We start from the raw sequence: 22,156 nt of genomic DNA on the forward strand, positions 1-22,156 counted from the left end.
TTTTTTTTCCAGGAGTTTTACCTTTTTGCCTGACTGAAGAGCTTTTGCAGCTTTGTGGACTATTCTGCTGTTTATTCCTGGTGGTTGGTTCAACACATTTGCTTCTACTATATTTCAGTTTTGGTGAGTGAACCATTCAACAGTGCTACCGGCTTTTTTCTCCAACATACATATATATATATATATATATATATATATATATATATATATACATACATATATATATATATATATATATATATATATACATACATATATATATATATATATATATATATATATATATATATATATATACACATACATACAACACCGGAAGTATACCCCTCACTGGTGAGATCAGATCACAAACTAATCTCGCTGGAGGTCTTCATCCCACCCTCGCTGGAGGTCCTCATCCCACCCCCACCTGAAACAAAAAAGACCACAGTAAAGAACTTCTCAAAAGCCGACTTCACCCTTCTAAAGACTAGTGTGGTCTCCTTTAAGGCCCCCGAGCCGGCGGAAAACAGTACTCAAGCTGCTGAATCACTTACAAACACCTTCTACCAGCACCTGCAGGACTGCATGGATAAGGCAATCCCAAACAAAACAAAGACTCTTAGTACCAAAGGCAAGCGTCCAGTCTGGTGGACCCCAGCCATAAACAAACTCTACAATAAAAGGAGGAAGCTACTACAAGATAGAGCAAAATCCTTAAAAGGTAAGACACCCTTGATCACTATAAGTAAAAACTAAGAGCTCTCATAAAATCATCCAAAGCAAATTTCGAGAGAAAAATAGCTAAAGACTCAAAAGACAATCATAAGGCCTTCTTTAGCTATGTTAGAAACCTAGGAGGAAACTCCCAGATATGCTCAGAACTAGTTCAAAATGATGTGAAGATTACTGATCCTACAGACATTGCCAACATACTGGCTGACAGGTTCAGTGCAAACTTCTCCCCCTCCCCAAAGGAGAGATATCTATACCAAGCGATTGCAGCCCCCAAACATCTCCAGCCCAAGTGAGAACTGCTCTCTCCAAAGCAAAAACACAGCATCCATGGGACCTGATGGTGTCCCGGCTGTGTGCTCCACGAACTCAATGAGGAATTAAACCCACAGCTAGGACAGCTGTTTAATCAAAGTCTTACCTCTGGATATGTACCCAGGAGTGGCGACTGCAACTGTGGTCCCACTTCACAAAGGCGGTGCCTCCACCGACCCTGGAAATTACCGGCCCATTAGCTTGACAAGCCTTATCTGCAAAGCCATGGAGAGGATCATAATGGAACTCATAAATAAAGACATAGGGAATTTGCAGACTTTGGATCCAACCCAGTTTGGCTTTGTCAAAGGCAGATCATGCCTTTTAAACTTGGTTGACTTCTTCGAAACAGTCACCAAAGCCATTGACGAGAGAAAGGCAGTCCATACAGCCTACCTCGATCTGGCTAAGGCCTTCGATACAATACCCCACTCGGGTATCATTGAAAAACTCATCAGCTTAAATGTTAACCCATACATCACAAGATGGGTTGCAAACTGGCTGAGTGACAGAACCCACAGGGTCAGAATTGCTGACGCCATGTCAGACTCAAAGCCTGTCACAAGTGGTGTCCCACAGGGCTCAGTCCTGGGCCCACTCTTGTTTGGCATCTACTTTTCTGAAGTACAAGCAAACACAGGAGGGTTATGGCTGACAAAGTTTGCAGATGACTGCAAACTGGGCGCCATAGTAGAAAACACATCTGACACAGATATCCTTCAGAAGGGTCTCACAGAAACGGATAACTGGTGCCAGAGCCACGGCCTGAAGTTAAATGCCAAAAAATGCATAGTCATACCCTTTGGGAAAAACAAGGTTACCCCTACCAAATAGGTGGCAATCCACTGAGTGCAGAAGAAGTTATCAGGGACTTGGGGACCCAGGTTGATAGTAGTCTGTCATTCGACACCCATGTAGCTAAAGTAGTTAGGAAGACCTTCTACATTGCCCACCTTATCATGAAGGGATTCTCATCTAGATCAAGGGAGGTCATAGTCTCCCTTTACTCATCACTCATCAGACCAATGATTGAGTACAATGCCCCATTCGGGATGTATCTGACCCGACACTTGCAGCAGCTGGAGAGGCCACAAAAGTTCCTCACCAAAAGGATAAAGGGTCTCAAAAATCTGTCCTATGCTGCCCGACTGAAAGAACTCCAGCTCTATTCAGTCGCCACCGCTTGCTCAGAGGTGACCTTTGCCTAACATACAAGGCCATGTCAAACCCAGATTTGATGAATATGCTTCACCTCAAACAATCTAGATCCATCAGAGCCACAAGGGCGGCAGACTTGAACCTCGACACGGCTATTAATAGGACGTGCTGGAGGGATAGATTCATCACCCAAAGACTCCCTATGCTGTGGAACAAAATCCCGGTACATGTGAGGCAGAGCACCTCGCTGGCCTTGTTCAAGAGAAATCTTGACCAATGGATGGGAGATCGCAGATATACCCCAGGGATTACCTCAGTGTCACTGCTCGACAGAGGCACAGCAAAATAATGGGTATAGTTCCCCATACTAAAGGGGTGGCGTAAGCCACAAAACGATGGGCTAGGCTTGTAAATGCCCTCGTGCAGATAGCCTAGTATGAACCTATGAACCTATGAACCTATATATATATATATATATATATATATATATATATATACATACATATATATATATATATATATATATATACACACACACACACACACACACACACACACACACACACACACACATATATATATATATATATATATATATATCTAAGTTCCCTATTATATGATTGAATATGCATTCTTTCGAATGCGTCTTGCTCGAACTTGGAAGTACGAAACAGCATATAAGTGAATTCTTTCTCTAGGAAAGAAATTACTTGGCCACCTTCATTATTTTGCCATTTTCATCACTGTGATCTCCGAGTTGGTAAATTTAAGTAGGGGGTGTGTGGGGGTTGATTCCATCCACTTTATGTATGTTTTAAAGTATTTTTTTTTTCTTTTTTGGAACAGCGACTTTTTTCCCTGGGAAAAAAAATTGCTGTTCTAAGTGTTCGGGATTGTAAGCTTGTGCTTACATTGGGTCGATAAATCAGCGTTCACTGGTTTAATGTTGTTGTGTCTTTCGGCTTTTCCCAGTCAGGGGTCGCCACAGCTGAACTCTGGTCCGCTAATGATTGGCAGTAGATGTTTATGTGCCGAGTTGCCGGCCCTGACGCACAGCCTTCAACGAAGGTACGCCCATTCACGCATGTCTCCACACAGAAGACGTTCTAGCTGAGAATCGAACAGGACATCTTACTGTGAGGCGACAATGCTACCACAGCACCACCATCGCAGTACTCATTCACTGATTTAATATAGACCCTATAGATATATATATATATATATATGGATTACAAATCCCGAACATTATTTTTACAATATGAAAATAATGAAACTTAAAATCCCAAAACTTGTAATCTTTCCCTGGGAAAATAAACACTTGCATAAAACTACACAGTACCATCGGAAAGCCACCTATCACAGGCTGCACCCCCCCCCCCCGCACACCCCTCTAACTATATATACCAACTCTGGGATTGCAGTAAAGTGGGGTAAAGGACATATTTCCCCCCACAATGGGCAATTGTTTACTTGCCTTGAGAAAAATTACAAGTTTCGGGATTTTAAGCTTCATTATTTTCATCTTGCAAAAATTACGTTCGGGATTTTGGTCTTTCAGGATTTGAAAGGGGATCGACACAGACACACATACACACTTCAAAAGATGACCAGCACACAAAGTATTGATTTCAGACTATTTAATCACCATAAGCCCAGCACAGCAGCTTACAAAGCACTTCAAGCAGACTGGTTTAACTCATTAGCATCATCAGTGCAATCTTACCCATCACCCAAAAAATAGCATAATTAAGCCAAACAAAATATGACTTCACTAATAACAACATTATAATTGATCCTGCTGTCAATCAGTAAATCAAATCCTAATAATATTGTTAATACTGAATTAATGTTATGTTTGTCAATTAACTTATAACATGCAATATCTTTTTAAGAGCATGTTAATGCTGTTTTTTTTGGGTGAAGAGTTAGAGTGAAGGGTGTAATTTATTCTGGCTCATACCTAAATTGAGTGCTGACCATTTTGTGACCATTACTTTACTGTTAGCATGGCCATGATGCAAGCTTTGCAAGCACTTTTGGATAATATATGTGATAAGGAGGACGTCACGTTTTTCCTGTTGTAACTGAACTTGCAATATGGGTAGTGTTTCAGCATTTTTAGAGACTGATATAGTACGAACATTTAAGGATTTAACTTTTTATACTAAAAAGCTATAAGCTAGGATATGGCATATTAAACTTCTTAAAGTGTACTTAAATGCTGGTATAGCTCCTCAGGGGCTTTTAATGCATGTCGAACCTGGAGTTGGTGCGGATAACAAATCCTTTTTGGATAAATGGCAAGCAATACAGAAAACTGCTTCTCATATGGGTTTGGAGGTACTAGTTCAATTTTTACGAACGGTGTCAATTAATAAATCTATTGATAAATCTACTGAATCTATGCAGTTATTCACTGGACATAAAAATTATGACCTTATGTATACTTAGTTTTTATAACACATTAAAGATTTTGAGACTGAATTAAGATGACGTAAAATAAAGAAACACAATCATGATTTGAATGACTACCAGAAAAATGTTATGTATTCTAAAACACCTGATTTCCGTCCATTACAACCCCTTACCTTATTCCATCTCTACACTTCCATTCTTTTCCACCTCTCCTTTACCATAACTGACTGCATATGTAATTCTCTGTCCTGCTAAATTCCACTGCTCATGCCTACATATCTCCATCAGTTAATAATCGTACAACTGATAATAACTGTACTAACGGAATTGTACAATGCAAATATGTACTGTGGATGTAAATAATCTGTACTTTTGTGCTCATACGATTCCAAGCATTGATTGTATATACTACATACTGTGTGTGTTAATTCATGTACGTACTGTTTAATCTATGTGGAGCTTTCCTCCCTGGGCCTCCACTGAAATGGGCTCTATTAGGCCCAGTGGACCTTCCCAGTAAACAAATGCAATAAATAAAAATAAATTCTTGGACAACTTCTAGGTGAGTTGTGCATTTTGCTGATGTGGATTAGTCTAAATAGAAGAATGTTCGGTCTAAATGCAAAAAGGGGTAATTCAATATTGAAGCATTCCTCTGAATTTAGTGCTACAGAATCGAATGTTTCTGATTTTCTGTCTAACACTGATACAGAAACTGATTTGGGCGATGTGATTGATGTATCCACCTAATAGTAAAAGATCAAATTTGCCAAAGAGCCCTTTCAGTGAGCAGGTAGAAAACAGACAAACAATTAGAGTTGTTGGTCAGAACAATGACAAATGATTCTGAAAATGATTTAATTAACTTGCCTTCAAATGATTTGTTGGTTAATGAAGCAGAATTGTTAAATAAAGGCTTGAATTTTATTCCATCATCTTATGTTTCACAATACTCTACTGATATGGACATAAAAATTTAAAACTCTACTGTTAGACATAAAAATTTTTGTAGGACTTTAAATCTTAAGTATTTATATAGTCAAAAACAAATGAAGTGACCAATTTTCATGTTATCGTTTCATTTTAAGAAATCCAGGTTTCAGTCCTCTTACTATCCTACTGTGAAATCATTCAAGCAATATGTGCTTCATGAGTTTACACAATAATCAAGCTAAAATATTCAGGAATTATGGTTATAACATTAGTAAGCAGCAAAAGTTTGCTCTTAGTAATTTGGCTAAAAATGAACAGATGTTAAAGATAAGAGTGGGGTTATTGTTGTCTGGGATTATAGTGACTATGAAAAGGAGGTCATGAGACAATTAATTGATGGTGTATCTTATTATAAATTGAAATCAGCAGTGGGATCAAAAGGCAAACTATTTATTGATAGTTTTTTATTACATGCTAAAGCATGGTTTTATTTCAAAATATTTTTATTACATGCTAAAGCATGGTCTTATTTCAGAATATCTTTATTTTTAGTTTGTAGTGGATATCCCAAAACCACAGAGATTTTAAATCTTACCTAAGATTCATAAGTCTATTGACTATCCACCAGAGTGAGCAAGTTTCAAGGTGTGGCTTACTAACTGAACCACTGTCTGTATACCTTGAAAGTCAACTTATGTCATTATTAAAGCTGGTTAGGGCACATCTGAAGGATACTACTGAATTTTTAAAGCTAATGCCTGATATATAGGTTTCGAATAGTGCTTATATGTGCACAATGGATATACAATCCTTGTATACTAGTATTCCACAAGATGGTAGTATACAGGCAGTTAAGTATTGGTCACATCAGTCTCAATTGCACTCTGCTTAACACTATGAATTTTTGTTGAAGCTGCAGGGTCTGGTGTTGGAGCATACTGTGTTCCAATACAAAGATAGCTAATTCTACAGATAAAGGGTACAGCAATGGGGGCCCACTTTTGTTCCAATTTATGTAGACTTATTTATGGACTATTTGAAGAAACATTTGAGTTATAATGAATATAACATCTATAGACGATATATGGACATTGGTATTTGGATGACTGCTGGTTGATGTGGATTGGTTCAATACAGATGCTGAAATCATTTGTTGGTTATTTGAATTCTAATTCTTTTGGTATGGTCTTTGTGGCCAAGTTTGATGTGTTTAATGCTGAGTTTTTTGATGGGAGTGTTACTAAGTAAATTGATGGTACTACGCTGACTAGTTTGCATTGGAAACCATTTCCAAAAATGCAATACTTGCAGCAAAAAGATTCCATCCTAAACAAATTATTAAAAATATTCCTATGGCACAGTTTTTGAGGTTACTTCGTATTTATAGTTCATTGGAGAATTTTGATCAAGAAGCTATTAAAATGGACAGCAGGTTTGTAAATAGGGGTTATGATGTACATACTGTCAAACAGGCACATATGATGGCATCTAATGCCTCAAGGGATAGTTTACTTTGGCCTGGATTGACAGCTGAAGATCGTAATAACGAATCGAACTTACGATTAGTAACTCCAATTGGCACTAATACTTTTAAAATCAGGAATTAGTAAATATTGGTACCTTTTGAAAGCTGATCCATTTTTTGATCAGTGTCTAGACATCATATATAGATTTAGTTACTGATACGGTAAAAGTTTTGGTGAACATTTATCATGGTTTAAAAGAAGAAAAGTTGACATTATGGTTCAGCAATTAATCCCATGTATGATTGCACCTTTTGTGGCAACTGTGTTCATTGCAAGGTAGTGTCGAAAGCTAAATTTTTTACATCTATCAATACATCAAAAATATATACTATTAGACAACTGATTACTTGTAATTCTGTATGGACTGTATATACGACACTGTGCCAATGTTGTGCCTTCTATTTGGGTCAGACATCAAGACCTTGGAAACAATGTGCAGCAGTCCATTTGAGTGACAAAGTGTAAGCGTGATAGAAGTGTTCTGTATAAACATAAGCTGGAACATGTTACTGCACATATAATATATACACAGAAATGCACTCTAGCCGAAAATCGAACAGGAGAACATCTTGCTGTGAGGTGACAACGCTAACCACTGCGGCATATATGTATATACATATATATATATATATATATATATATATATATATATATATATGTATATACATATATACACACATACATACATATACACACACACATATATATATATATATAGATATAGATATATATACACACACACACACACACAGAATAAATTCTGTCATTAAACAGCGACATCTGTTTGGCACAACTTTCTCAGGCAAGTAATGCAGTTATTTCCCCCTCTCTGGTATTATAGCAAGACATACTCCATCCCCATTTTTCCTCTCACAAAAGTGGTGAAATTCACTCAGCAACAGCAACAACTGACTGTTCTAGTGTTCTCACATAATGTAATGTTACCGGGATATTTTGTGTCCTTGTTCATCACAAATAAATCCCTAAAGACTGAATGGCAGTCCTACCAACGGTGATGTCTGGCTGCCATAATGCAATACAACTGTTACTTGTTTTCCCTATAGACATCCTCGTATCTCAACACAAGCTTTTTTTTTTAATTGCATTTTTACAGAAAATTGATTTTCCCAATTTTATAATAAAAATAATATAAAAAATGAGTAATTTTGTCACCTACAGTTCTGACCATAACCAATATTAATGAAATAACTTATCACACACAATTAAGGGATTAAAGTTTTGCATTTTGTATTGAAAGTGTTCTGCTTCACTCTACATTGTATTCTTATGGCTAAAGTACTCGATAAATGTTTATTTTCTGAATTAAAACTACTGAAAACAGCCAATTAGTTAAGAGACATCTCCTTTTGAAGTCTCAGGTTACAAAATCTGCAGTCTCCCATGTCAGACCTAGCTGTTCATTTTTCATGCATATTGTCAACTTCTGATACAATTATATAAATAAAAGCACTGTACCTTAAAGTTAAAAATAATATTTTTTGTTTAATTTACCCTATATTGGAACACTATGGTATAAAGAATAGTTGTGTAAAATCTTACCAAAACCATAGACATCCTTCTCTTCTATATGTTGCAGTATTCATAACATGAGAGTCTGCCGCAGGCTGTCCTGAACATCCAGCCAGTATACTAAGTCTAAAGCTACTGTGAGGCACGTGGGACATCGCACATAGGCCCCCATCCAATGTCAGGTATAAAGTAGACATCAGCACGTACCAATCTCAGAACTGAATGCCCCAGGAAGAACACAAGCCTGAAATAAATGCACATCCAGAAATCAAACCAGCATCGGGGGGAAGGAGGGAGGGATAGAACACTGCAATATATAGAAGAGAAGGACATCTATGGTTATGATAAGATTTTACACAACTATTTTATATCCTTCTATTAATATGTTGCAGTATTCATAACATGAGGGAGAATACAAAGCTCATGTAGAGAAAAGAGTGGGAGGATGGGTAATAGCACTCTCTACAAACCCCTTAAGGATAGCCCTAGTAAAACCAGCTCTAGATCTAGAAATACCATCTAACTTGTAATATTTAGTGAAAGTATGGACAGAAGGACCAAGCAGCTGCTTCCAGGACAGAGGAAATATCCAGACCTTCGAAAAAAGCACCTGAAGAGGACACAGCTCTCATTGAATGAGCCTTAACTGGAGATGCCAGGGTTTTTCCATGAAACACAACCAAAAGGAAATAGCCTTAGAGATACAAGTAGAGATCATCTGCTTGGAAACAGGCTTGTCCACACCCCTGGGATAATAAAAATGAAAAGGCAATCAGATTTTCTGATAGACTTGGATTTATCCAAATAAAATCTGAGTTGTCTATGCACATCCAAGCTGTGTAAAATCCTGTCGCTAGAAGACTGTGGACAGGGAAAGGAAGTAGACAAACTAATAGACTGGTTAAGTGACAACTCATTCACCACCTTGGACATAAAGGAGGGATTAGCAAGTAGAAAGAGAGAGGAGGCCATAAGGCCCTGAAGTTTTGAAACCCTTCTGGCTGAAGTGACAGACAAAAGAAGCACAGTCTTCCAAGTGCAATGTTGGAAAGTAGAATAAACTGCTGGCTCAAAGGGAGGCAGCACAAGTTTTTCTAAGACAAAATTTAGATCCCATAGAGGTTGAACTGACTTCCTTGGTGGTCTGATATGAAGGACGCCTTTTAGGAAAAGTTTGACTTCCAATCTTGAAGCCAAAGAAGGGGGCATAGACAGACAAGCAGAAATGGTTGAGATGAGCTTTTACTGAAGGGTATGATAATTCAGTCTTCAGTAATTCACACAAATAAGACAAAACCATAGGAATATCCACAGACAATGGTTGTAGGTTTTGAGTAAGACACCAGATGGAAAACCTCCTTCATTTGGATAAATAAGATTTCCTAGTACTGGGTTTTCTGGCCTCCTGCAGAACTTGCAGCACATCCTCAGAAAATAAGTGTCTGAAAGGAATCAATACCCTATCACCCACAGTATCAGATGAAGGGTTGACATTTCTGGGTGTATTAGTGATCCCTTGTCCTGTATGAGTAGCTCCATCCTGTGAGGTTGTTTGTGATGACTGCCCTTGGCTAAATGCAGAAATGGGAACCAATGTTGTCTTGGCCAAAAGGGAGTCACCAGCAAGATTTTTAGCTGGTCCTGTTGTATCTTTAAAAAACCTTTATGCATCCCCCCTTCCTCTTTCTACAGAAAGAAACATCCCCTTCCATGAGAAGGATAGGGTGTCCACATTTAATGCCAGAGGATTGATAACTCTGGCGCAAAACTTTGGAAGTCATTCATAGGTGAGGCAAAGAGATCTACTTGAGGAGTACTCCACCAGTGGGATAATGTTCATAAACACATCCCTGTGAAACATCCATTTGTGGGAGTGAGTCATGGACCTGCTCAACATGTCTGCCACTACATTCTGAATGGAAGGAATGTAAACTGCCTAAAGAGTTAGCTGGTACTGAGTTGCCAACTCCCAAGCCCTGAGAGCCAATTTGCACAGGAGATATGACTCCCTCCGCCCCCCAGCTTGTTGACTTAATAAAGAACTGTAGTGTTGTCTGTGAATCACTTTAGATGACCTGGAGGAAAAAAAGATGAAAAGTTTGCAGGGCCAAATGAGAGCTCTCACCTTCTTTATGTTTGTGTGTTCCTTCATTTGGGAAGGAGACCACACATCTTGAACCTTCCAAGAAGCGAATGTTGCCCCTCACCCCACATCTAAGGCATCTGTGAATAACTCCTTTGATGGAAGCAGGGTTGTAGAGGAAGCCCTGGATTCAAAGTAACCTGTTGAATCCACCAATGAAGTTCTTTTATTTTTAAGCAGGGAAGGAGACTAATAACAAAATCCAGTGGATCAGCACATTGCATCCAGAGTGACCTGAGGTACCACTGGAATTTCCTCATGTGAAGTTTGGCTAGAGGTAACATGGGAATAATGGATGCCATGAAACCTAGCAGATAGAGGAACTCCCTGGCTGTCAGAGACTGAAGTGGAATGACAATCTGAAAGAAAGCGGTTAGAGAGATGACTTTCTGAGGAGGCAAGGAAGCCACCATTTTGTTTGCCTGTATTCTGCATCCCAGGAAGACATGATCTTGTATAGGCATGACGCAGGATTTTTGGAAGTTTATAGAGAAATCTAGTCTTTCCAGAACAGAAACTGTGAAATGAAGGTTCTCTAGCAGAATGTCTGGTAAAGGAGCACAGAGAATGAGGTTGCCCAGGTATGCAAAGTTTTTAATACCTCCGAGTCTATAGAAGACAATTACAGGAGCTAAGCATTTTGTGAAGACCCTTGGTGCCATATACAGACCAAAGGGCCAGGCAGAAAATTTAAAATATGACAAAGCAACAGCAATTCCTGTAAAGAGGATGAATAGGGACATGAAGGTAGGCATCACTGATGTCTAGATAATTTGCCTTCCACACTGACACTTGCCCTTTCTAGATGACGTAACCTCAATACAGCTACAATAGCATAAAAATTAAAGACAAATTCCCAATGTGGCAATTATCTTTCTAGGAATCAGCAACGTCGCTGTTACGCAAATTAATGGAGAAGGAATGCAGACTGACAGCAGAAAGGTTCTGAGGTTGGTACGTGCTGACATCTACTTTATACCCGACGTCACTTTATGGCCACTGTTGGACAGGGCCGCATGTGTGATGATGAATGTACCTCACAGTAGCTTTAGGCGTTTGTATACTGATTGGAGGTTCGGGATAGCCTACAGCAGACTCCCTTATGTTATGAATACTGCAACATATGAATAGGACATTTTAAAATCTACAAAAACATTTCTGCTCAGTATATTACTAGGGATGGCACAGAAGATTATGCAAGAAAGCAATGCTAAAATGAAAATGTGTTTCAATTGTGCAGATGCTACAACATCAGATCATCATTACATCAGATCATCATTCTGATGGGCTTAAGTTAATGCTCCAGTACAGCCAGAGCATCATTCTGATGGCTTAAGTTAATGCTCCAGTACAGCCAGATCATCATTCTGATGGCTTAAGTTAATGCTCCAGTACAGCCAGATCATCATTCTGATGGCTTAAGTTAATGCTCCAGTACAGCCTTAACGTTTGCCATGCAGAAAAACTTTACTCTAGAATTGCTTCCCTGTTGGCAGAGTTATATTCAAGGTTCAAAAAATTAAACATACAGCAAAGTCAAGTACAAATTTTTAATTTCATGCTACATTCAGTTTAACTATCAACAGTTTTGACTTGAAATATAATTGTAATTCACTTACTTTATTTCTGCTTATATTAGCAGACAGCTGTACCTCTGAAACTCCACGTTTATGGTCAGCTGCCAAAGCTGCTGGCATAGCATCCTCACTGCTTGGGGGTTTCGTTAATGGGGGGCTAGGGAACAAAATACAACAAGATGAGTAAATGAAATCATAAATGTTCAGAACAGTACCACTGCTTCAATATATCAAACTGCAAATTTAAACAGTCACTAATCAGTAAAAATGGCATGGCTTAATACAATACTATTAAATCATTATTAATCTGCTGTTGCACTAACAGTATGCCCATGTAATCTGCATCTTGAGGCTCTGCAGATGGCACTGATAGCCTAACAAAACAATGGTATTTACTGCTTTCATAAGCTACTCTGGTAACTACATTTAAAAATTAATGCAAGTTATGCTTTTGTTAGAGACTGGACATAATAAATACGCCAAACATAAAAACAGTACACTATTACTGTACTGAGGTGGTTTGACAGTCATCAAGCCAGATTAGAGGATATTCCACTTTATGAAATTAGGAAATGTCCCTCCATTTATCCATTTGAAGCAAAACTCATCCCAAATCCTCTCCAAAATTAACATGGACCAATATACAGGAAACTGCAAATTTACCCCTTATCTGGCACCTTTATTTGCTACTGGACAGGGTACTGACACATCAGCGATATTTTTTTTTTATTTGGCTAGGCTTAAAATTGCTTTTGAACCAATAGCCGAGAAACTACCTACAGTGCAATGGAAAAGTATTCGCTCCCTTCCTGATTTCTTATTTTTTTGCATGTTTGTCACACCTAAATATTTCAGATCATCAAACAAATATAAATTTTAGACAAAGATAACCCAAGTAAACACAAAATGCAGTTTTTAAGTGATAATTTTATTTATTAAGGAAAAAAAAACTATCCAAACCTGCATGGCCCCTGTGTGAAAAAGTAATTGCCCCTAAACCTAATAACTGGTTGTGCCACCATTAGCAGCAAGAACTGCAATCAAGCGTTAACTGGCACAGTCTTTCTTTTGGCCCACTCTTCTTTGCAGAATTGTTTTAATTGAGCCATATTGGAAGGTTTCCAAGCATGAACTGCCTTTTTAAGGTCATGCTACAGCATCTCAACTGGATTCAAGTCTGGACTTTGACTAGGCCACTCGAAACCTTCACATTTTTTTTAAGCCATTCAGAGGTGGACTTACTGGTGTGTTTTGTATCATTGTTCTGCTGCAGAACCCAACTGCACTTCAGCTTGAGGTCACAAACTGATGGCCGGACATTCTCCTTCAGAATTTTTTTGGTAGAGAGCAGAATTCATGGTTTCATCAATCACAGCAAGTTGTCCAGGTCCAGAGGCAGCAAAGCAGCCCCAGACCATCACACTACCACCACCATGTTTGACTGTTGGCATGATGTTCTTGTTCTGAAATGCTGTACTACTTTTATGACAGATGTAACGGGACGCACACCTCCCAAAAAGTTCAGCTTTTGTTTTGTCAGTCCACAGAATATTTTCCCAAAAGTCTTGGGGATCATCAAGACATTTTTTTTGGCAAAAGTGAGATGAGCCTTTATCTTCTTTTTGGTCAGCAGTTGTTTTCATCTTGGAACTCTGCCATGCATGCCATTTTTGCCCAGTCTCTTTCTTATAGATGAGTCATGAACACTGACCTTAACTGAGGAAAGTGAGGCCTGTGGTTCTCTAGATGTTGTTCTGGGTTCTTTTGTGACCTCTTGGATGAGTCATCACTGCGCTCTTGGGGTAATTTTTATAGGCCGGCCAATCCTGGGAAGGTTCACCACTGTTCTATGTTTTCTCCATTTGTGGATAACGGCTCTCACTGGTTTGCTGGAATCCCAAAGCTTTAGAAATGGCTTTGTAACCTTTTCCAGACTGACAGATGTCAATTACTTTGTTTCTCATCCGTTTTGGAATTTATTTAGATCGCTGCATGATGTCTTCCTTTTTGGGATCTTTTGGCCTACTTCACTTTGTCTGACAGGTTCTGTTTAAGTGACTCCTTGATTCAACAGGTCTGGCAGTAATCAGGCCTGGGTGTGGCTAGTGAAAGCGAACTTAGCTTTCCCAAAAATGTGATTAACCACAGTTGCTTCATGATTTAACAAGGGGGGAAATTACTTTTTCACATAGGACCATGTAGGTTTGGAGAGTTTTTTTCCTTAATAAATAAAATCATCACTTAAAAAAATGCATTTTGTGTTTACTTGAGTTATCTTTGTTTAATATTTAAATTTATTTGACAATCTGAAACATGCAAAGAAATAAGAAATCAGGAAGGGGGCAAATACTTTTTCATTGCACTGTATGATAGTAAGCCAGTATTAGTGTATGTGCACACAACATGGCTGTATGATGTATCCATCAGACCATAAAGCAAAGCATTCATAAAGCACTTGCGTAAAGAACATTTTAAGGTCTAGCACTACTCTTATGCTTATAGTGTAACTCCCATATTTATGTATGAATTAATTCATAAGTGTATTTAGGCACTGTATGTTCTCTTCCAAACAGGTCACAGGACTAAACTGGCTGCAGATGCAGAAGGAGAAGAATCTAATATTTTTCTATAATGGTTGTGCATTAGTTGGGATGGAAGAACCTCCTGTCAAATCACATGCGGGAAGCATATCTACAGAATAAACCTGGGCACAGAATCATGCACTCAGCTGTATAATGCCTGAACCTTAAGGGCTGAGTGGCTATTTAATTTTAATTTATTTAACAAGGTACATGGACTAGTCCATTGTAGACCCTTATCCACACACATAAAAACAACTATCCAATCACAGCATGTTACAATAAAGTCGCTAATTCAAACAGAACATTTAAAAAAAATTGAAGAAAGTGGAATACAAAAAGAACCCCTAGAAAGGATTATAGTACAGCTGTGCAAACTCTTACCATAACAGTTGATGTCCCTCTCTTTGTTGCGGTATTCTTCACAGAAGGAATTTTACTGCAAGCATCGCCCAAAGTCCAGCCAGTAAACCAAAGCCTGTAGAATCTTATAGGCACCGTATGTCTCACACATGCTCACCATATAGGACACAGGGCATAAAGGTGACATACGGACACAAACACTCAGAAATGAATTGCCCCAGGAGGAATAAAACACCCGCAGGCACAAAGGAGAAAGTACAGTTGTGTACACTTACCATAAACGTAGATGCTCGAATGTATTCACTGTTGCAGTCATCACATGTTGGTTATCCCTGCCAGGGTAGCCCTCGGCCGACCCGAATACCAGAGGCTTAGTATTTCTGCGTCAGTTGCTGTTGCTTCACGACTGATGTCAGGTCATTAGTAGTATAAAGTAAGGCAGCCGACGCCATTACATCAGTTTTTGTTGCCTTAACCTGTCAGGAGCCCCCAAGTGGGAGCCAGGTTCTGGTGGAAGATCCCCACCAGTAGAAAGAAAATACCAATATGTCCCTTGTAAGGAAAGAGAAGAAAGAAGAGGGGGTGGAGGGAGGGAAACCAGGACTGCAACTGTGAATACACTTGAACGTCTACATTTATGTTAAGTGTACACAACTGTACTATGTTCTTCGTGTTTCACTGTTGCAGTCATCACATTTGGGTTGATTCCCAAAGCTGAGGAAATGAGTGGAGGCAGTCAAGGAAACTAGGGGCTGGCTAGGATGCCCTGCAAGACTGCAGAGGCAAACCCTGCCCTGGATTTGGACAAGAGAGGCAGGTGGTAATGTTTGGTAAAGGTGTGAACAGTTGTCCAGGTGGCAGCCTCCAGGATGTCCCTGTTGGGGACTCCTCTGAGGAAAGCTGCAGAGGTGGAGGCTGCTCTGGTGGAGTGAGTCCTGACCCCCTTGGGGGGAGGGGGAGGCTTTCTATGTTGCTTGTAGCAGAAATGGATGCAGTGTGCTATCCATTTGGAAATGGTTTGTTTGGAGATGGCTTTGCGCTCAACCACTGCAGTAAAGCTAACCGGCAATTGATGAGACTTTCTGAAGGATTTAGTCTTCTCCAAAAATAATCTGAGTTGTCTGTGCACATATAGAGAGTGCAGGATCCTTTCCCCCTTGTCCTGTGGGTTTAGGAAAAAAAGTGGGCAAATTAATGGATTGGTTGAAAGCCACACTGGACACCACCTTGGGCATGAAGGCTGGGTTAGTCCTGAGGGATACCCTGTCAGCATGGAAGATGATGAAGGGTACTCCAGCCATAAGTGCTTGCAGCTCGGAGACCCTTCTTGCTGAAGTGATGGCCAGAAGGAAAGCTGTCTTCCAGGAGAGAAATTTTAGCTCTGCTGAAGAGGCTTGTTTGAAGGGGGCAAGGTGAGCTTTTACAACACAAAGTTAAGGTCCAAAGCTGGTGTTGGTGCTCTTCTGGGTGGCCTCAAGTTGCTAGCCCCTCTTAGGAACTGTTTGATCACAGGGTGTGAGAAGAGGGACTGCTCAGTGGGAAAATGAGCAGATATAGCAGATGCATGAATTTTAATAGAGGCAAAAGAGAGAGCACTGTGTAGCAGGTCAGCTAAGTAATCCAGGATGAGAAGGAGGGACTGTGGTGGACTGGCTCCCTTAGTCTGAATCCAAGTGCAGAACCTTTTCCATTTGTCAGCATAAGACTTTCTAGTGCTAGGGCGTCTGGCCTCACGTATAACATCTAGAACCTGTTTACTAAGGTTGGCAGATTGATTGGGGGTTAGGGAATAAGCCAAGCTGCCAAACTGAGTGTCTGCAATTGGGGATGCATGAATTCCCCTTCCCTCTGGGTCCAGAGGTTTGGAATCTGAGGAAGATCACATGGTGGCAGTGGGGACAGGCTGTGCAGTAAGGGATACCAGTGCTGGCGAGGCCAGTCTGGAGCTATAAGAATTGTCCTTGGTTTTTCTCTTCTATTTTGAGCAGTCCCCTGGGGATGAGAGGTACTGGAGGGGAAAGGCATAGACAGATAGATTGACCCAGGGGAAGGACAGGGCTTCCACTTTCCAACCCATGCAGTGATGCTCCCTGGCGCAGAACTCGCTGAACTGATGGTTGGTGTGGGAGGCACAAAGGTCGACCTTTGGGGTGCCCCATTTCTGAGTTATTAGGGTGAAGGTTCTTCTGTTGAGCTGCCACTGGTGTGGGTCCAGAAGACTTCTGCTTAAGTGGCCAGCCGAGAATCGAATGGGAGAACCTCTTGCTGTGAGGCAACAATGCTACCGCTGCGCCTGTATTCCAAAATAAAACAAACTGTGCAAGCCAAACAATGAAACTCACTTTGTTAAACTATGTAACTCTATTGTCTCTCCAAAAAATAAATTAAAAGAAGTTAAAATCTGTGTGATAGCATCACCATATACAGTATACACCAAACCACCATCATTATTTAGTTATAGATTCATAGGTGTATACTAAAGCCAAGGACCACTGTGGCATTTATAAGGCTAGCTAAGCATCCCAATTGTATCCAACAATACTATATACTGCACATATTATTTTAAGAGGTATATGTAAGCTATGTCAGGAAGTACAGGCTGCCTCTGTCCATTAGAGACATTGGTGCTAGACCTGGGGTGTATTTCTGATTGTTCATCCACTGGTTCATGTTTCTTTTGAATATGGTTAGGGAAGGGCTCTGCTGCACATGGATGGGAAGCCTGCTGAAGAGAAGGGGATTTCTCTGAGACACATACCAAATTAAAAGCTTACAACAATAAGGACCCACTAACCTGCATTCACCGTACTTTTCTTGTACTCATTTTACTCTAAACATGCCCAGTTTTGCCTTAAACAGACTCGTTTTGCTTTCCACATGCTCATTTTTGCTTTGAATGTACCCATTTTGTTTTACTGTTAAATTGTTTTATCAAATAATTTTGCTTTAAACATTTCCTTTAGTTAAACGTTTGTGCTTTCCGCTTGCTTAATAATGTTAATGCCCTTGTAATGCCTCTTTTTGTCTTTCGTATCAAGTTAACAGTGTGCCATTTCTCATTACCTTTGAGTCTTTTCTGGCTCTGTTGGTGCTCTTTTCTCTCAATTTTACCTTCACTGTCATCTCCACACCTCATGGCTCTGAATATTATTCTCTTCGATCCTGGTCCTGACACCATGTCGCTCTCATATCTAGGACACTATAGAAGAGTCTTTGTGGGTTCTGTTCAAGCAATGTATATTTTATACAAACACATCACTACAGAAGACTACTGACTTTAACTTAAGTAAATTTGTTTACAAACTAACAACTGCAATCTTGCATGCTCTCTCCCTGGCTGCTCTTTCAAAATGGCACTAGGGATTGTTCGTGTCTGGAATGTGTACGTGCATGTATAGCCTTTACATGCTTCTTAAAGATATAGCACAAAAGTACAGTAGTGTACACTTACCATAAATGTAGATGTTCAAGTGTATTCACTGTTGCAGTCATTACATTTGGGTAATCCTGCTGGCAGGTTGCCCTCAGTCGGCCTGAATTCCAAAGTCCTGGGTTCTGCGTCGGCTGCTGTCACCCATTCTCTGATGTCAGGTCGTAAGGGGTATAAAAGAAGCAGCCAACGCCATTTTCTTTAGGTTTTCTTGCCCCAGATGTCAGGTGCCCTCTGAAAGGGTAGCCAGTTTTTATATATACATAGATATAAAAAATACATGCACCAATATAAACTTTACCTTCATCTACAAGCAAATATACCACATAGGTTGTATAAATCAGAGAAGGAAAGATAGGTTCCATTAGAAGAAAGGGATATGGCGGGTGGGTAACCTGGACTGCAACAGTGAACACACTTGAACATCTACATTTATGGTAAGTGTACACAACTGTACTATGTTCTTCGTGTTTCACTGCTGCAGTCATTACATTTGGGTAGAGTCCCAAAGCTATGGTTGGGAGGCTGGAGCTAAACAGCATTAGGTATGGCTATGAAGCCGTGCAGAACTGCAGTGGCAAAACCTGCCCCGGATTTAGAGTATAGTGGCAGATGATCATGCTTTGTAAAGGTGTGCACTGAACTCCAAGTAGCAGCCTCTAAAATGTCCTTGGTTGGTACTCCCCTGAGATAGGCTGCTGAAGTGGTTGCAGCTCTGGTTGAATGTGGCCTAATGCCCTTAGGCACTGGTTGCCATGGTGTAAGTAGCAGAAATGAATGCAGTGGCCTATCCACTTTGAAATAGTCTGCTTTGAGATAGCCTTTTCTTGTGATTCTGCAGCATATGTCACTAGTAGTTGCTCTGTCTTTCTGAAAACTTTGCTTCTGTCCAAGTAGAATCTAAGCTGTCTGTGTACGGCCAAAGAATGCAGAATTCTTTCCCCCTTATTCTGCAGATTTGGGTAAGTTGGCAGATGAATAGTTTGGTTAAGAGCCACACTGGACACCACCTTAGGCATAAATGTTGGGTTTGTCCTCAGAGAGACCCTGTCTGGATAAAAAATGATAAAAGGTTCCACAGCCATGAGTGCCTGTAGCTCTTAAACTCGTCTTTCAGAAGTCATTGCTAGGAGCAGAGCTGTTTTCCAAGATAAAAACTTTATATAAGCAGTAGCAGCTGGCTCAAAAAGAGGCAGGGTGAGTTTTTCCAAGACATAGTTGAGGTCCCCATGCAGGCATTGGTGTTCTCCTTGGTGGCCTTAAATTTTTTGCTCCCCCGAGGTACTGCATTAATAAGGGATGAGAAAAGATTGGTGGCTCTGTATTGCAATGAGCCGAAATGGCAGAGGCATGAATTTTAATAGATGAAAAAGATAGGCCTTTGTCCAGCATCTCAGTTAAGTATTGCAAAATCTGAGGAATATTTGGCACAGCTGTATCAGTTCCTTGTGCCTGGTTCCATGCACAGAATCTCTTCCATTTTCCAGCATAAGGATTTTCTAGTACTAGGCCTTCTGGCTTCCAAAATGACATCCATCACAGCTTTACTGAGAGGTGTGTTTTGTATGACTACATCATCCGCCATGCTGCCAGGTTTAAAGTCCTAAGTTGGCTGTGCAGGATCTGATTGTTTTGCTGGGACAGTAGATGAGGTATTTGAGGTAAGGTCCAAGCTGGGCATTGAGACACGTTCCTTAGGATTGAATACCAGTACTGGCGGGGCCAGTTTGGGGCAATCAGTATAATCTTTGGCTTCTCTGGCCTTCAGGAGTTCCTTGGGAAGGAGAGGCAGTGGGGGAAGGCATATACAGCTGAAAGATAGGGCGTCCACTTTCCATGCTTGTCTGTGATAAGTCCTTGTGCAGAATCTTTTTAGTTGGTAGTTGTGAGGGGAGGCAAAATAGATCTATGTCCGGGCATCCCCATTTCCCTGTTAACATGCTGAAGACTTGTGGATTCAGCTGCCACTCGTGGGGATCCATGAGGTTTCTGCTTAGTTCGTCTACCAGAGTATTTTCCCTTCCTGGCAGGAATTGTGCCTGCAGATGTACTTGGTAAGTCAATGCCGTGTCCCACAAAGTCATGGCTAGCCTGCAAAGGGTGAAAGAATGTGTGCTGCCCTGCTTGTTTATATACCACATGACCATGGTGTTGTCAGTCTTTATCAGTAGTTGTCCCGGATGAAGTAGGTCCTTGAAGGCTGTCAGGGCATTTTGAACAGCTAGCATCTCTTTTTGATTGATATGTAGACGCATTTGGTTTGAGGACCATGTGTCTTGAATGCATCTTCCTGCCACGTGGGCCCCCCAGGCATAATCTGATGCATCCGTTGTTAATGTCTGCCTGGCTGGGGGTAATGTGAATGGCTGTCCCTTGTTTTGGTGACAAGCCTTTGCCCACCTTCGAAACTCCACTTGCAGGCAGGGAATGAGAGTAATCATTGTTTCCAGGCTGTGGCAATGTTGAGTCCAAACACTTTTTAGGTACCACTGAAGTTCCTCATATGCAGTCTTGCATATGGAATTAGTAGGATGCAGGATGCCATGAAGCCCAAAGCCTGCAGAATTTTTTTTGCAGATAACTGGGCTTTTGTTGCCAACATTTTGAAATAGGTAGTCAGTTGCCTTTGTTTGTCTGGCGTGAGATAAGCCATCTGGGCAGTTGTATTTAAGCTTGCACCCAGGAATATTACCTCTTGAGAGGGTACTAGTTTTGCTTTCTTTTCATTGACTGTGTACCCTAGACATGTTTGAAGTCTTTTCACAAATGCCAGATGCTGCAGAAGAATGTCCTTGTTCTCTGCTGGAATTAGACAGTCATCCAAGTAAGGATATATTTGTATTCCTCTGTCTGCAGAATGCAATTACTGGTGCCAAGCACTTTGTAAAGACCCTGGGTGCAGTAGATAAGCCAAAGGGCAGTGCAGAGAATTGGTAATGCATTGAGCCAGCCTTGAATCTGAGGTATCTTCTGCATAACTGTCTGATTGGGACATGCAGCTATGCCTCTTTTAGGTCTAGAGTCACAAGCCAAGCTTTCTTGCCCAGCATGGGCAGAAGCTGCTGCAAAGTCGACATCTTGAATTTTGGTATATCCAGGAATGTGTTCAGAATAGATAGGTCCAGTATTGGTCTCCAGGCCTTGTCCTTTCCGGGTACCAACAACAGTCTTGAGTAAAATATTTGTCCCTGCTCTTGCTCTGGTACTTGTTGAATGGCCCCCATGTCCATGAGGGATGAGACTTGTTTTTGTGCCTCTGCCCATTGATTTTTTGGCAGATCTGGCCAGTCGTTTGCCTTTGGCAGGGTATGGAAATGGAACTTGTAGCCTTGTGACACGATATTTAGAACCCACTTGTCCTGGGTTATAATGTGCCAATTTTGAGAAAAAGTGCTAATTTTCCCCCTAAGGGTGCTGCCAGGAGATAAGTACTTGGTGCATGCAGGGGGAAGTCATTGGGACTGTTTCCTGTA

General features: G+C 40.5%; 1 protein-coding gene across 1 annotated transcript in view; it reads right to left on the bottom strand.

The window, feature by feature from the left end:
* The window catches only part of RAB11FIP2 (RAB11 family interacting protein 2), a 572,123-nt gene that overhangs the window by 162,063 nt on the left and 387,904 nt on the right, over positions 1-22,156 (bottom strand). Inside the window, exon 4 of the mRNA XM_044055970.1 lies at positions 12,354-12,468. Coding sequence (XP_043911905.1) covers positions 12,354-12,468 — 115 coding nt within the window. The remainder of the gene's footprint in view (positions 1-12,353; positions 12,469-22,156) is intronic.

The sequence above is a fragment of the Protopterus annectens genome, chromosome 14.part0, assembly GCF_019279795.1.
Source record: "Protopterus annectens isolate FY-2018-M chromosome 14.part0, PAN1.0, whole genome shotgun sequence".
NCBI lineage: Eukaryota > Metazoa > Chordata > Ceratodontiformes > Protopteridae > Protopterus > Protopterus annectens.